The 15,669-nt window shown below is 57.3% G+C and overlaps 1 protein-coding gene across 1 annotated transcript in view; it reads left to right on the top strand.

Annotated features, from left to right (window-relative positions):
- Nucleotides 1-15,669, top strand: part of CAMTA1 (calmodulin binding transcription activator 1) — a 904,314-nt gene that overhangs the window by 787,108 nt on the left and 101,537 nt on the right. The window contains 1 exon segment of the mRNA XM_081215072.1: nt 4,621-4,774. Within this exon segment, the coding sequence (XP_081071198.1) occupies nt 4,621-4,774 (154 nt within the window).

Genomic DNA, 15,669 nt, shown 5'->3' with positions numbered 1-15,669 from the left:
CGGGGGCATTTTGAGGTGCCAACAAGAGCTGTCAATGGGCAGTGGGACAGGTGAGCTTGGAGCAGAGCCAGGAGGCGGGGCTGGAGGGAGAAATCGAGGAACCCTTGGAACGTGGCGGGCTGAAGGCGGTGAAGCTGGCGGAGGGTGCTAAGGGGGCCGGGCCATGAAGGCCCAGCTGCGAGGCCTGGAGAGGAAGGGGCGTCATGACAGTAAGAGGAGCGTCGGGGCGGACGGACTGTCAGCAAGAAAGTGCGTGTTACAAGTGGGTAGACTGCCTGCTAGAAGCTGACTCCGGTCCTGCTCTCCGGAAAAACACCAGGGTTTTGTTTGTTTCAGTGTTTGGTGACACCTAGTAGTTAGAACAGCGGGACCCTGTACGGATGGGACTTCGCACCTCGCCAGGGCCCCATCGTGGCCCCTGCTGCAGCCTGATGGCGGGCAGGGGAGGGGGGCAGGCTGTGTCCTTTTACAGGTGAAGAGCTTGAGGCACCAAAAGGGAGGGAGGGGGTCTCCTAGTCTGTGGCTCTTTTCAGGAAGTTATGGAAGTTCTCTGAGACGTTCACTTATCCACAGCTTACCCTCCACAGCCACCCTATTGGGCTCCCCTAGGCCTCTAACACTGGACAGGCCTCCAACAACGGACAGGCCTCCTGGACATTTGGTGGGGGCGTCATTTCCAAGGCCACCCTCTCCTCATGGGGATGGCCTCTTGCATCTTCATGGACATTCTGTAGCCCGGGTAGGAGCCTCTGGATGAGACCTGCGACCTGCAAAGTCTGACGTGGGTGGTAAACACCAGGGAGCCATTAGGGGATGTCAGCCCGGGGCGGGGGTGGGGGGTGGTGAAGGCAGGCTGGCTCCACAGCCGTCCAGAACCGAGAGTCTGGGTGGGTCTGGTGGGGGGTGTCCTCGTGTCCCGTGGAGCCAGCCTGCCCCTCCCTGCCGGCAGCTCCGCACTCCCTGAGGATCTGACAATGTTATGAGCCCCCCATGATACTGAAACATTGGGACTCTACACCTAATGTATTTTTCTGCCAGAAACACCCAATAAAATGTACAACTAGTGAATAAAATCGCAACGTTGCCAAGAAGTGATGTGTGCCCCCAATTTCCAAAAATACCTCAATCACTCTGTGTCTTAAAACCAGCCTCAAGCCAGGAAGCTGTTATTTAAAATTCAACTCAGGAGTTTCGGCCTCAGGAACTCCAGGCCCTGGGATGGAATTTGTGTTAAAGATATAAAGCATGACGCAGGCTGCTTCTGCATTTCCGAATCCCAAACCCAGCCTCCCTGATCCCGTCAGGGACTGGGCCTTTCTCCTAATTGTATCAAGGCACAAGGCCCAGGATGGACGCTCCTGGGAAGGGGATGTACGTGTTGGGCATATTCCCTGAGTTGAAAGGGGCCACAGTGGATCTTGAATCCCTAAGTCCCTGGCTACAGATGTGGGGTCCACAGACCACTGGGTCTGTGCGCTCCTGAAATGCAGCGTTGATGCGCCTTGGGGAGTTCTTCTGGGCTGAGAGTGCAGAAGCCACAGCCTTCATCAAATTCTCAGAGGCCTTAGACCCAGAAAAGGTTAAGAACCAGCCTTGCCTCTTAGCTTCCTACGAACACCCTGTGTTCAGGGAAGCTGCCCTGCCCTTCGAAGACACAGAAAACCAAAACCAGGTGTCAGCTGAGCACAAGTCTGGGAAGAGTAAGGATAGAAGATCCAAAGTCAGCCTGAGTCAACTCTACAAACAAGAAATGGGGGCTTCCCTGGTGGCGCAGGGGTTGAGAGTCCGCCTGCCGATGCAGGGGACGCGGGTTCGTGCCCTGGTCTGGGAGGATCCCACATGCCGCGGAGCGGCTGGGCCCGTGAGCCATGGCCGCTGAGCCTGCGCGTCCGGAGCCTGTGCTCCGCGACGGGAGAGGCCACAACAGTGAGAGGCCCGCGTACCGGGGCGGGGGGGGGGAAGAAATGAACAGCAGGCGTTGCCAGATGCTATGATAGCTCCCGGGCGCTGTCCCTGTGCTTGAGCAGATAAAGGAGGTTTGCAGAATATTAAGACAATCTCTACCCAATCTCCGCCCTGCTGTGCTGGAGGTACAGAGGGTGAGGTATCCAGAAAGGCTTCCTGGAGGAAGAGGCGGCTAGCCTGTGCCTGCCCTCAAAGAGTAGGTGGAGGCTGGTTATGCAGAGATGGAGCTGGACCCTGAAGGAAGGAATGGGACTTCCTGAGATAGGAGAGTCTGCGTGCTGTAGGGCAGGAGCTCAAGTTCTGGGGGTTTCGGTGCATGGTTTCTGTGCCCTTTGCTTCCCAGGCCCCCTCCTGCCCTCCCACTGCCCTGGCTTCCCACAGCTTTTCCAGGCGCCCAGGCTGCGCTCAGTGGGGCAGGAAGCTAAGGGCCTTTCATTTCCCAGACATCTGGCATCCTGGCTTGCTCCCGCAGGGCTGGGCGCCTGCTCCAGGGACTGAGATCAGAGGACGCCCTGAGTGGCCTGCGGGCCCCTGCATCCCTTTGATCCCTACTCTGTCTTGCTCAGTGGCTGACGCTGCCGTCTGGCCAAGCACAGACTCAGGCAGGAGCTCCCAGGCCGGGGAGGCCAGTGTGCTGGTCAGTAGGAAGAACAGAGGGCTGGGACACAGGGAGGATGGCTCCCCCTCTCCTGGGCTACCCTATCCAGGCCACGGGCCTGGCAGATCTACCTAGCCCACCTGCCTCTTGGGCATAGTGCAAGGACGAATTTAAATCTGAGATGGGAAGGCAGTTAGCCCGGGCAAAAAGGAGGTCACCAGATGTCTCGGCAGGACCTAAAAGCAGAGTCAGAACTGTGGCTTCCAGCCCCAGCTCTGTGCATTGCCAGGCACACGGCTTTGGGCAAGTCACAACTTCACTGGGCTTTCGGGCTCCTCATTGCAGACAGAAAGCGCCCTGCCCTGCCCTGCCCTGCCCTGCCCAGCCCAGCCTGTGTCCCCAGCTTGCATGGGCATCAAATGAGCTAATGGCTAGAAAGTGCTTTGAAAAGAATAAAGTGCCGCGCCGATGTCAGGGATTATCATTGTTATTAAGCAGGGTGATTACCGCAATCCAGAAAAGCTGCCGTTAACGAGAAAACTCCTGTTCATGTTGATTTAATTTCCTGGTTAACTGAGCGTTGGCACGAAAAAAAACTCTACATTTCAACCCTTATTGAAAATCTTTTAAAATTATACCAGTGTACTTTCCTGCACTGGTCATGGAGTCGTCTTGAGTCTTTATTTATTAATGCATTGATTGAGTCACATATTCATGTATTACTCTTGCTCTGATCAGATCCAAAAAGGTGACCGCAGACCCAGGCTCCTCCGTGCCGGGGTCCTTGTGCCCGCCCAGGACTCGGGGTTGGGTATCCAGAGGGAAAAACCGAGGAGACGTATCTGGCAAATAGCACAGGATGGGACCTTCCAAGTGGCTTTTCCAGAGTTCCCTGCAGCACCTTGATATATTATGCATTTCCTTACGGTTCAAGAAATACTTTCTGATTGGGGTAGGAGGTTTTTCTGCGTTTATTCAGATGCATTCTAAAGTGACATGGCTGCTTTTTTTTTAAACAACTTTGTCAGGACTGACAAGACCCAGTAAACAGCCTCACCCTCTGGGGGGCCACGGAAAGCCACAGAAGGGCCTGTGCTCTTTGCAGTGAAGCTGCGGCCCCACAGAGGCCCCCTTGGTGTGTTGCTATCAGAGCTGGTGGTGGGTGGAGAGCGACGCAGGTCACCTTGAATTGGATCGGATGGCAAGAGGCTGCCCCATTTCAATAGAACCAGTTGGGGACAAAACTGTGCTTTCGCCATCTTCACGGGGAGAGGTCTTTCCATTCATAAGCTCTGAAGAGATTTCCAAGGAAGAGTTTCCAGAGGTTCCAAGTGACAGCTGCCTCCTGGGCGATGCTTAGAGATGCTTGTGCAGGGAGACCACAGGCTGAGGGGCAGAGGGGCATCCAGCCCTTAGAAGTGGATGCCTTAGACTTCCCCGGTGGTCCAGTGGTTAAGACTCTGCGCTTCCACTGCAGGGGACACGGGTTCGATCCTTGGTCAGGGAAGTTCCACATGTCACGCAGGGTGGCCAAAAAAAAAAAAAAAGATACGGGTGCCTTAAACTCTAAGAACTCCGTTCCCCCCTTAAGAAGAGGGTGGTGGTGATACCTGTCAGGGACGTCCAGGGACCTGCAGTGAGGAAGTGCATGTAAAGAGCGGAGCAGGGGCCAGTGCTGCTGGGGCAGCTGTGGGCGTAGGTCCAGGACATGAGGCTAGAGATACATTTAACTTCATGTGTGGTCCTTAGTTACACATGAATCCGCCCACGTGTAGAGCAGTGGGTCTCAACTGGGGCCAGTTTTGTCCCCCAAGGGGTAACAGGCAATGCCTAGAGATTTGGGGGAGGGGGCGGGGGTTAATGGCATCTCACCGGAGGCCCAGATTGCTGCTGGGTGGTCCCCCACCGCAGACGATGATCTGGTTCCAAGGGTGAGTGGTGCCCAGGTTGAGAAAGCCCGGCGTGGAGATGCTCAGCCTGTCTGTACCTGCTGGGGTGACCTCGGGCCGGCTCCGTACCACCCTCATGCTGCCAGTGTCTGTGCTCTCCCCCCCCAGAACCCCGACATCGTCCTGGTGCACTACCTGAACGTCCCGGCCATCGAGGACTGCGGGAAGCCCTGCGGCCCCATTCTCTGCTCCATCAACACCGACAAGAAGGAGTGGGCGAAATGGACCAAGGAGGAGCTCATCGGGCAGCTGAAGCCCATGTGTGAGTAGGCGCGGCCGGCCGGCCAGGGTCACCCAGGCAGGGCCAGAGGCCCTCCGGGGCCTGGGGATCCGGGGGTGGGAGCCCCCTTCTGCTCGGATGACAGTGAACTTAGCTTTTACCAGGACCCTGCCCAATTCCACCCGGTCCTCGGGGGCTCCCTATGTGACAGCCAGGACCCAGATGTCAGCCCACGTTACAGATGAGAAAAGTGGGTCCTAGAGCACAAAACCCGTGGGCGAGGGGCAGAGTGGAGAGCGCCTGGGACCTCTGTCTTGCAGGCCGCAGACAGGAGCGCGGTGGCAGTCCGGGGAGGGAGAGGCCTGTGGCCCGCGGCCAGGCTGGCCAGGCTCCTGCCCTTGGCCCACCTGCTCCTGGACATGGGGCACCCTTGGCTCCCAGACAGGGAGGCACACAAATAGTGGGGACTGAGCTGGATGTCATCTTGTCAGCAAAGTGGCGCTGCCGGGAGCATCTGCCAGGCGCAGAGCTCTGAGGGCAAAACACCGAGCGCGTCGCAAAGCCGGGACGTGGCCGGTGCCTGGTGTCCACGGGCAGCCGCCGGGGGCTCTCGGTGGCCTCTCCTGCTGCCCGGACGGAGGGCTCAGGGAGAACAGACCCGGGGAAAGCCGTCCAGTGCACAGGGCCCTGGGTTCCGGAACACTGATCTCTGAGGCTCAGGGCAAAGACCTGTCATCATACTGGACCTCATGGAGCAGGTCAGCGGGGCCGTCAGAACCTGTGGTCCCCTTGGAAGTCGGGCTGCGGGGAGGAAACACGTCCAGGGAGCAGCTGAAATGTCCTTTCCTGGGCGTAGCGAGTGTCCAGTCACTGACTGTCCATGCTGAGGCCACATGGCACCTGTGGTGACCAGCTCAGCCTGAGAAGCCTTCGGTGCTCAGCCTGGAGGATCCCCCCCACCAGCCACAAGGTTGGGGATGGGGTCAGGAGGGACAGGGTTCTGAGTAGGGAAGTGGACCCCCAATAGGCTGATGGTCCAGCCCGCCCGGGGGCTGGACCCCAAGGCTGAGGTCCACCCCCGTGCTGTCCTCCTGAGCCGTGTGCCCATGGGGAGGCTCCAGCCAGCTTGGCCTTGCTGCCGCCACCAGGAACTAAAGCCAGGAGGCCCAGGGCCTTCCAGGCTCAGGCTGTGCCTGGTGGAACCCTCCTCAACTGCAGCTCTGACCAGAGCCACCCTGTCGAAACTACCTGGTGCCCTCAGGACGGAGCATGAGCTCCTGGGTGTGCCCGCAGCTCATCCACCTGTGGACCCCATGCCACTGCCCCTGCCCTCCTGGGGCTTCCTGACGGCTGCTCCCTCCACCAGAGCCGCCGTCACCCTTCCCTCTGCCTGGCTGTCCCCACCTTCACCTGCCAACCCACCTCATCTTTCCGCCCTCAGCCCAAATAGCGCCTCTTCCAACTGGCCCTCCCAGACCACCCAACCGGGACTCCGCCACTGAGACCCCCAGGGAGACATCAGAATGAAGTCAGCCTCCTTAACCAGAAGGGGACATGCAAGCCTCTTCAGAGCTCTGCGGAGCACCCAGAAACTTGGGAAACATCCCAGCTAATTCCCGTGAACCTTCCCCACCTGCTGCTCCTTGGGGCCCCACACCGTGCTGGCACGTGGAAGGCTCTCTGTAAATATCTGTGAGGGGGCTGGGCAAGTGTGGCTGGGCCCAGCTTGATCCCCTCTCCGTAGGGGCCCGAGCACCTGACAGAGGCCCCCAGTGTCCAGGCCCTGAGAGCCGGAGCTGCCCAGTGGCACCCCTCCAAGGCCAGGCCAGGGGCTGGGGAGCAGGGCAGCGGTGCTGGGTCCACTCTACGCCCCGCCCACCTATGCCTTCCATTCCGTGGTGTCTAAATGTGCAGGGCTTGTACTTGACCTTGGGTTTCCTCCCCCAGAGCTGCCCACATTTCCTCTTTGGCAGAGCCTTGGCTGGGTGGGAGCAATGGCTCTGATAACCGCTGGCATTGGCCCCACCCCGCCAGGCCAGTCGAGTCCGGGCAGCCGGGAGCTGCAGGTGCGCACCTGGTTCTGTGACTGCTTCGCTGTGTGACCTCAGGCCAATCACTCACCCTCTCAGAGCCCTAGTTCCCTTTCTGGAAAGTGAGAGAAAGAATCCAGCAGTCTCTGCACCAAGACCAGCAGCATCCGGCCACCTCCGAGGGGCCCAGCTTGGCTCCTGGGCCTCTGCAGACCCGGGTCCAAGGCACTGAATCCACTGTTTCATCTCATGTCCTGGGAGGTTCCAGAGACGAGTTAGCCAGAGATTAGCCAAGGGGATGTTCCCGAGGGAAGAGATACATTTCAAGGTGGCCACCCCAGGCAGAGGCTCTGGCTTGGGCCCTCTTAACGCCTCTCAGCACACACCGATGGCCGTTTTCTTGTAAGCCACCCCGTGGCCCCTTGCCTTCCCATTCTTTTATCTGAGCTGCTTCCTTTTTCTCCCCTCATTGCCTCCACCCCCTTACAACAGCCCCCATCCTCAGAAGGGGCCCCACCTGGGAAAAGTCCCCCTCCCACACAGGAGCCTGCCTGAGTCCAACAGGAATGCCACCTCCCACAGCAGGCAAGGGGATGAAGCCATGAACTCCAGGGGCTGGAAACCAGACCTCGGGCCTCCTCTGATGCTTAACTGGAGGGAACTGTGAACGCCTTTTAAAAGTCTGCAGTGCATCAAGGAAATTATGTAAAACTACAACAAACACCCCATAAAGCTAATCACACTTGGGTCCCTGGTGTCCAGATATGAGAGCAGCGAGGTGCAGTCACTCAGGGTGTGCATGTGTGTGTGTGTGTGTGTGTGTGTGCGTAGCTCTGCTTAGACACGCACAGCCCGGAAACAGCCCGGGAAATACGGCTCCCATAAAAGCTTTAGATGCCGATTGGGGTTGGAACACACACAGGGCACCAGCTACCCATGTTCGGGGAAAGCAGAGGTATGCTGGGAGCCAGGAAGGCATCAGATTGGCTTCCACAATCAGGCATGCCACCCCGGCGCTGGAGCCAAACACGTTAGCTTCATCACATTTTCACACAAATCACAATCTTTCAAAGACTTCACAGGTTGACTTCCTGATGTTTCCAAATTTCTCTGCCCTGCAGCAGAGTTGCCAGTGGTTTAATCAAAATGTTGTGCTCATCCGTGGTGAAGTGAGACTCTGCTTCTCAGCCTTCGCCTCACCTGTTGACGATGGGGTGGGGAGATCCTACAGACCCCAACTTCTGAGCCAGACTGATTCCAAGAACCCCACCTTGATTCTCGCAGGGGTGCCCTTTAGTCCTATGGGGGCTTCCCTTCAACCTGCAAACTGAGGGATGCCTCCTCCAGACTAAAAATAACAAAGACAAGGGGGAAAAATGAAGATATCTGATAGGAATTCCCAGTCTATTTCCAACAATGCTTCCCGTCTTTTGCAGTCCCTTCTGTGGTATTTAGAATATGGGTCCTGCTGCTGTGACAAGGACAAAAAGAATAGTGGCTTAAAGCTGATTTCTCTTTCACAGAGGAATTCAGGGTTGATGGGGCAGCCTCACAGTGTCGAGGATCAGATCAGCCGCCCAGGCTCTTTCCAGTTGGCTGCTCTGCCATCCCTAGGGTGTTGCCCTCTTTATGTGGTCCAAGATGGCTGCTCCAGCACCTGCCATCATAACTGCATTCCAACCAGTGGGAAGGGAAGAAGGGAAGGTGGAGGACAAACTTCATCCCTTTAAGGACGGGGACCAGAAGTGGCACCCAACACTTCCACTCATATATCATTGGCTAGAATTTGGTCATAGGGTCACCCCTCGTTGGCAAGGGAGTCTGGGAAGTAGAGTCTTTTCTAAGCACTACCATCCTAACCTCCTTTGGGGAATAGGGTTCTGCATGTGAGTCCTTCAGGGCTGAGTAGAGCCAAGTGCAGCCTAGGGTGCCTCCTGTAAGGCCTCAGCTGAGAATTGCTCGGCTCAGCTCAGCTCAAGGCCTGAGGAGGATTGCCCCGGGTCCCGTCCGTCTGAGGGTTGGAGTTTATGGAACTCAAGTGAATATGATCTAAAGGTCAGCACGTCTCATCCTGGAAACTCCAGGGTATGTTCCAGCGCAGCCGGTCTGAGACACCACCCGCTTTGGACCCGGCGAACTGCCATAGTGCGAGCGGGGGCTGGGCAGGTGGGATCCGCTCCTCCCTGGTCCACCTTGAGTGGGAAGAATGATGGGCACGACAAGCTCTGTGCCTCGGTCCTGCCAGCCTGGCGGGAAACTTGCTCAGTGATCCTCAGCTGCCCCGAGCCACGGTGGCCCGAGCCCTCCACCCTCAGGGAGTCAGATGGAGCCAGTTCCCTTGGAGTGGACCCTCAACTCTGAGCGCCACGGCTTTCTGCCCTGCCCCATTCCTTGGCAGCCCACGAGGGGACGGGATGCCAGCCACTTCCCAGCTAGCAGGTGGTGAGGTTTTTCCATCCAGAGTGAGGGATGAGGGCGTGAGATTTAAGCTTTAAGATTTAAGCTGTGTTCTCAGCCCTTCCCCAGCTGTCCCCCTCTCCCTGGGGCTCCGCTTGGAGCGCCCTAGCCGGCCAGGTGGCCCTGCATTGCCCAGCAAGGCCTGGGCCTCCCCGCAGGCCGCCCTGGGCCCAGAGGCCACTGGCGGCTCCACCGGCTACCTCTGGGCTTGGCTCTGCTCTTGCTGTCTTCCTGGAGCCCCTCTGTCATTGCTCAGGGGTCCCGGGGCCTCAGTGGCACTGGGTGGGCAAAGCAGGAGAGCTGGCTGGGGAGCCCCCATGCCGATGTCCATGCACACCTCAGTGCACACATGCACACACGGCCCACCACCCACAGGGACATGCGCGGGGACGCACGTGTGAGTCAGCAGGGCTCAGTTTTCTAGCCCCAAGGCTCTCTCCAAGAGCCCTTCAACACACCACCACCGTCCCCTCCCCGGCTCAGGTGGGGACCCCAGCACTGTCTGGGCCAGAGCAAGTGCCTGACCCTCCCCCTGAAAGTGGGTGAAGCGGCAGTGAGGGCGGGGGGATGGGTAGAAGGACAGACCTGGGAGCGGGGAGGGGGGGTCCCAGCTCCTCCTCTGACCAGCAAGCGGCCTGGCACAGATCACCCCAGCTCTCTGAGCAGCACCGTCCTCCTTCAGGGCGGGAGTGATCATGGGCCCTTCCCTGCGGCCCCGTGGCTGTCAAACGACATCGTGGACACAAAGTATGTAGGTGTCGGGGCTGCGTCGGAGCCAGAAGGCCGGTTCTCTCTCTTGAGTTTGAGCGCTCAGCCCCTGCCAAGCCCTGTGCTGAGGGGCATCGGCAAAGACCAGCTGGACGGTCCCTCGGGCACTCCTGCGCCACCAACACCGAACCAGAACAGGCTTCTAGAACCTCTGCCCTGAGCTCAGCCCAGTGCCAGCCCTGTGGAGGCTGCCAGGTGGGGAAAAGCCCGGGCCCTGCCCTCAGGAAGACAAACCCAAGAGGCCGGACCGGCTGAGGGGCCCGAAGCAGACAGCCTGAGAGCAGAATACATGGCTCTGCCTTCAAGTGCCCAGACGTTCAGGAGATCCAGGCTCGGAGCAGTCGGGAGGCTCCCTGTCCCCCCGGCCTTGGAGGAACGTGCGGGACAGACGGGAGGCAGGGAGGCTGGGTGGGCAGCGTGAAGGAGGGAGCAGGCAGGGGCACACACAGGTGTGGCGCTGAGGTGACTGCAGTGAGCCTCACGTTTGAGGCTTAAAGGGCACACTGAGCACGAAGTGATGGAAATCGCATGGAGTGAGAGGTGTAGATGTCATGGGAGCACAGGGGCCTGGAGCCGTGTTAAGGGTGGGGGTGGAGGCCAGGTTGAGTGTGAGGTGGTAAAGGTCATGTTGACGGTGGGGGGGGGAGGCGGAAGTCACGTTGAGTACACGGGAGTGGAGGCCATACTGAGGAAGCCGTGTTGAGTGTGAGGCAGGAAGTTATGTCAAGAATGAAGTGATAAAGTCCATGTTGGTAGTAGGGATGGAGGCCATGTTGAGTGTGGAGAGGGGTGGAGGCCATGTTGGTAGTGGGGATGGCGGCCATGTTGTGTGTGGAGAGGGGTGGAGGCCATGTTGGTAGTGGGGATGGAGGCCATGTTGAGTGTGGAGACGGGCGGAGGCCATGTTGGTAGTGGGGATGGCGGCCATGTTGTGTGTGGAGAGGGGTGGAGGCCATGTTGGTAGTGGGGATGGAGGCCATGTTGAGTGTGGAGAGGGGCGGAGGCCATGTTGGTAGTGGGGATGGCGGCCATGTTGTGTGTGGAGAGGGGTGGAGGCCATGTTGGTAGTGGGGATGGAGGCCATGTTGAGTGTGGAGAGGGGCGGAGGCCATGTTGGTAGTGGGGATGGAGGCCATGTTGAGTGTGGAGAGGGGTGGAGGCCATGTTGGTAGTGGGGATGGAGGCCATGTTGTGTGCGGAGATGTGTGGAGGCCATGTTGGGAGTGAGGGATGGAGGCCATGTTGAGTGTGGAGAGGGGTGGAGGCCATGTTGGTAGTGAGGGTGGAGGCCATGTTGGTAGTGAGGGTAGAGACCATGTTGTGTGCGGAGATGTGTGGAGGCCTTGTTGGTAGTGAGGGTGGAGGCCATCCATATTCAGTGTGGGGAGGGAGGCCATGTTGAGGGTAGGTGGGCAAAGACCAAGTCAAGTATAAGGTGATGAAGACCATGTTGATGGTGGGTGGAGCCCATGTTGAGTGTGGGGTTCAAGTGTGCCCCCCTAGCTCCCCGAAATCCTCAGTTTTCCCAGTCACCTTGGTCCCTGGGCTCCTGCAGCCTGTAGGTGTTCCAGAAGCCAGGGTGTCAGCCCCTCCCCGTGCGCCCTCCGGAGGAGCACAGCCTCTGTGCCTCCGTGAGGCCGGGACAGCAAGCCACGGGGACCCGGCAAAGGCAGGGTGGCTGGAGACAGGAACCCCCTTGCTGAGACGTGGCTGCTGCAGCGGAGACCAGAAGGAATAGCCTGGCTCTCAGCGGCGTCTTCCAGGAGCTACTCACCCCGCAGGTTAAGCCAACAGTGAGGTCCCTCCGTCTCCAGAGCCCCCGGCCCTTCCTCCGCCTGCCGAGGCTGACCTCACTGTTGCCACACCCAAGCCTCAGGTTGTATGTCAAGGCGCCTGTTGTTTTTTCATCATTTTCCAGACAAAGACCAAAGACCCAGTAAGAGGGGCGGTGTTTATTTGTTTTGCTTTTTTGCTTAGATTGTCATCCTGGTGATTATAGAACATCAAGAAGTAAAATCAATAAAGGCTTTCCTTTCTGGGGCCCACACCAAACCGGTTCCTGGTCGACTGGCGCCACCTGGTGGCCTGCAGCAGCAGAGCGGCTCAGAGACGTGACCTCTCCGGAGGCGTCCCACTCCCCAGGCTGGGATGGGAGCAGGCAGGCAGGGGGCACGACCCACACCTGCCCGTGGACCTGGTGCCGGGAACCTGCTCTGTGATTCTGGATCGGGGAGGGGGATTGAGGGGGGGCTGGAACAGACAGAAGGGGGCCCTAGGGAGCCTCCTCTCCCATGTGGTCTATCCTGATCAGGCATAGCCTGGCCGGTTGCAGGTGGAGGGCCGGCAGCTTCACCCGTGACCAGGAACGCGTGCTTCTTCAACTCTCAGTCTGGGTGATGGAGGGGCACTTGCAAAGCAAGTCGCATAGGTGCTGTCCCCATGGAGCTGCACGCGGGGGCACCGTGAGTTGGGAGGGAAAGGTCGGGGGTAGATCAGTCCAGGGAAAGGGGAAGCTGTTGTCACCCAGGGCTGGAAGGTTTCTTTCTGGCCAGAAATATTCAATTAGCAGCCTTCTCCAGCGTTCCCATCTCTGGAGTTAGACTCAGGGTAGGAGTGAGAGACCGGGAGTCAGGGATGAGCGTGCACACCTCCAGGCCGCCCACCACGGGGGCTCAGGGAAGCCAGAGCAGCTGTGGTTCCCCCACCTCTCGCTGCCCACCACCCCCTGCCAGTCCTTCAAGGCCCGCAGAGCCTGGGCACAGACATGGGCTCAGTGCCGGGAGCAGTGGCCCATATCAGAACCTCCGGGGCAGGTTGATAAAAGGCAGGGCCCTAGGAATCTGATTTTTTTTTTTTTTTTTTTTTTTTGCCATGAAGCTTGCGGGATCTCAGTTCCCTGACCAGGGACTGAGCCCGGGCCAGGGCAGTGAAAGTGCGGACTCCTAACCACTAGGCTGCCAGGGACGTCCCAGGAATCTGAAATTTTTAACAAGCAAGATTCTCCTGCTTTTTGAGAGATCCTAGCCTAATGCAGTTTCCAGCGAGAAGCCAGCCAAGGAGGCCTGTTGCAGAGATCAGGGTCGGCCCCTTTTGGGGGCCACAGGCCTCTTTGGGTATCAGCTGATTCTCAGATCCATGTGGAAGTGAGGCTGGCACGGGAGGCAATGCTGATCTTGAACCTGTGCAAAGAGTAGGGTGTATCACTTCTGGGTGTTTCAGGACCCTGTGACGTCTTTCCATAGACTCTGGATTAAGACATGGTACCAACCCTAGAAGTTACCTTGGGTTGAAAGTTAGATGTTAGTGTCAGGCACATAATGGGGTCTTGCCAGACACTTACTGACTGGAAGTCATGAGAAACCCTGGAGCCCCATAAAGGGAAGCACATCTGCATCCCCGTGGTGGGTCCAGGGCCCAGGACCGCAGCTCTTTCCCTAAGTGCAGAGGCGTTAACAGTGGGTGAAGCCTGTGAGGCCCAGGCTTCTGCCTGTGTCAGCGGGATTTGGAGTCACGGAGGGAGCCGGTTCAGTACACAAGGGTCTGGGCAGGAGTCCCCTGTCCATCTTGCTTGTCTCTTTGCTTAGGAGCTGCAGGGATGAAGAGCAGGCAGGGTGGGTCTCCTTACATCTCCCACTCTCTCTAGGACGCCTCCCGGGCACCTCCCAGCCTGGCGCAGGGGAGAGCAGGCAGTGGAGAGGCCGGAAGAGGCGGGGCTGATTTGTTTTCTTTAATTGAAGTCTAGTTGCTTTACAATGTTGTGTTAGTCTCAGGTGTACAGCACAGTGATTCAAATGTATACATATATGCATATCTATTCTTTTTGTCGGATTCTTTTCCCTTATAGGTTACTACAAAATATTGAGTAGAGTTCCCTGTGCTCTACAGTAGGTCCTTGTTGGTTATCTATTTTATATGGAGTCGTGTATATATGTTAATCCCAAACTCTTAATTTATCCCTCCCCCCACTTTCCCCTTTGGTAACCAGGAGTTTGTTTTCTATGTCTGTGAGTCTCTTTCTGTTTTGTAAATAAGTTCATTTGTTCCTTTTTTTTTTTTTGAGATTCCACATATATGCAATATCATACCGTATTTGTCTTTCTCTGTCTGGCTTACTTCACTTAGGAGGATAGGCTGGTTTTAAATAGGGATGACTTCCTTTTCCTGCTCTGCTGGGAGGATCCAGGCTTGTTTTGCAAACGTGCCTTTCTCCCTTGGGCTAAATTTTATTTAGCTGGTTTGTCCCCCAAATCAGAGAACTGAAAGAGAAATACTTATTTTGATTTCCTGTCGCTTGCTGGCTACTTGCCCCCTCAGGGCCACTTGGGCGCCGTGCACCCCCTGCTGTTACAGAATCCCCCTCCTCCGACTCTGCCATCCACTAATTCCAGGAGCTTGGATGGGGGCCCCTCTGTGCTGGTGGGGAGGGTGTGCCTGACCACCTCCCAGAGCTGACACAGCCCTGCTCATGCTGGGGGGTGATTTTGTTAAGCTTAGAATTTGTTGCCAACATTTTAATCTCCAGATTTTCAGCTTCTCTTTGAAAATTGAAGGTTCTGGTAGGAGCTTTCTAGGGCGCCTGCCTTTCTGCAGGCACCACCTCCGGGCACACGGAGGAGGGATCTGAGTCCAGGGTCTCCCAAAAGTAAGACGGAGACCCTCTGGAACCCAAAAACCTGGTCCCCTGCCCCTGCTGCTAGTGGCCCAGAGGGGCTGGCAGACAGGTGGTCACTCCTGCCACCTCTGCCCCTGGGCAGAGCCTGGGAGAAGGGGCTGCAGTCAAGCCCCGAAGAGAAGAGAATTCAGAGCCCACGTGGCTCCCAGATGTGGGAGAATGGCTAAAGCTTCTTCTCCCCACCACTGCCAAATTGGGCTTCCATCCAACATTGCTAGACAATCAGAGAACTTCAAGCACACGCACGCTCTCACTACAGAGCAAAGAATTCCCGGCCTCGGTAACAATGCCACTCAGCAAATCAGGAGATTCTGCGAGACTCAAATCGCTCCACAATGCACATCCTTGGCCCAGTGAGCGGGGCCGGTGTGGAAACACTCAGCCAAGGCCACTTTTTATGCCACTGAGCTTCTAGGAGATTGCCTGTGAGGTCAAGTGCAGAGGTACGGGGAGCTGCATCCCCACGTGGCCTCAATTTCCTGCTGGTGCAGCCTAAGCGGCCCACATCAGCTCCCAGTTGGGAAAGCCCTTCTCCCCGCCCCTCACCTCTGAGGTCCCTCCCACCTGGAAGAAGTCCTCAGACCCTCTGCCTTTCCCTGGGCTTGTTCACTGTTGGAACAAAGCCAGTGCCTCCTGGTAAAAGATGGAAAGGGGGGTCTTATGCCCCACGTCCCCTGACATTCAGAACCAGGAATTACAAGCCCATTTGGGACACAGCCCATGCGTGCCTGTGCACACACACGCCATCCTGTCCCCGCTCAGCCTCCACACTCCTTGAAATGAGATTTCTGAAAATGTTGTCCTCAGGACCAATAGGAGAATGAGCTGAGGGTGAGAGGGGGAAATTGAATCATATGTGGGTGTCTGGATATGAGAAGTTAAATCTAATGAAAATTTTATCCAGTTGAACCAAGAAATCAGAAGCCGGGCCTTTACTCCTGTCAACAAGAATACAGTGAAAATTAAACCAACGTGGCTGCCATTTCCCATTGACCTTGTTGCCATGGAGA

Source organism: Mesoplodon bidens, assembly GCF_964165515.1.
Source record: "Mesoplodon bidens genome assembly, chromosome: 2".
Lineage (NCBI taxonomy): Eukaryota > Metazoa > Chordata > Mammalia > Artiodactyla > Ziphiidae > Mesoplodon > Mesoplodon bidens.
This window is presented reverse-complemented; position numbering and strand designations above follow the sequence as displayed.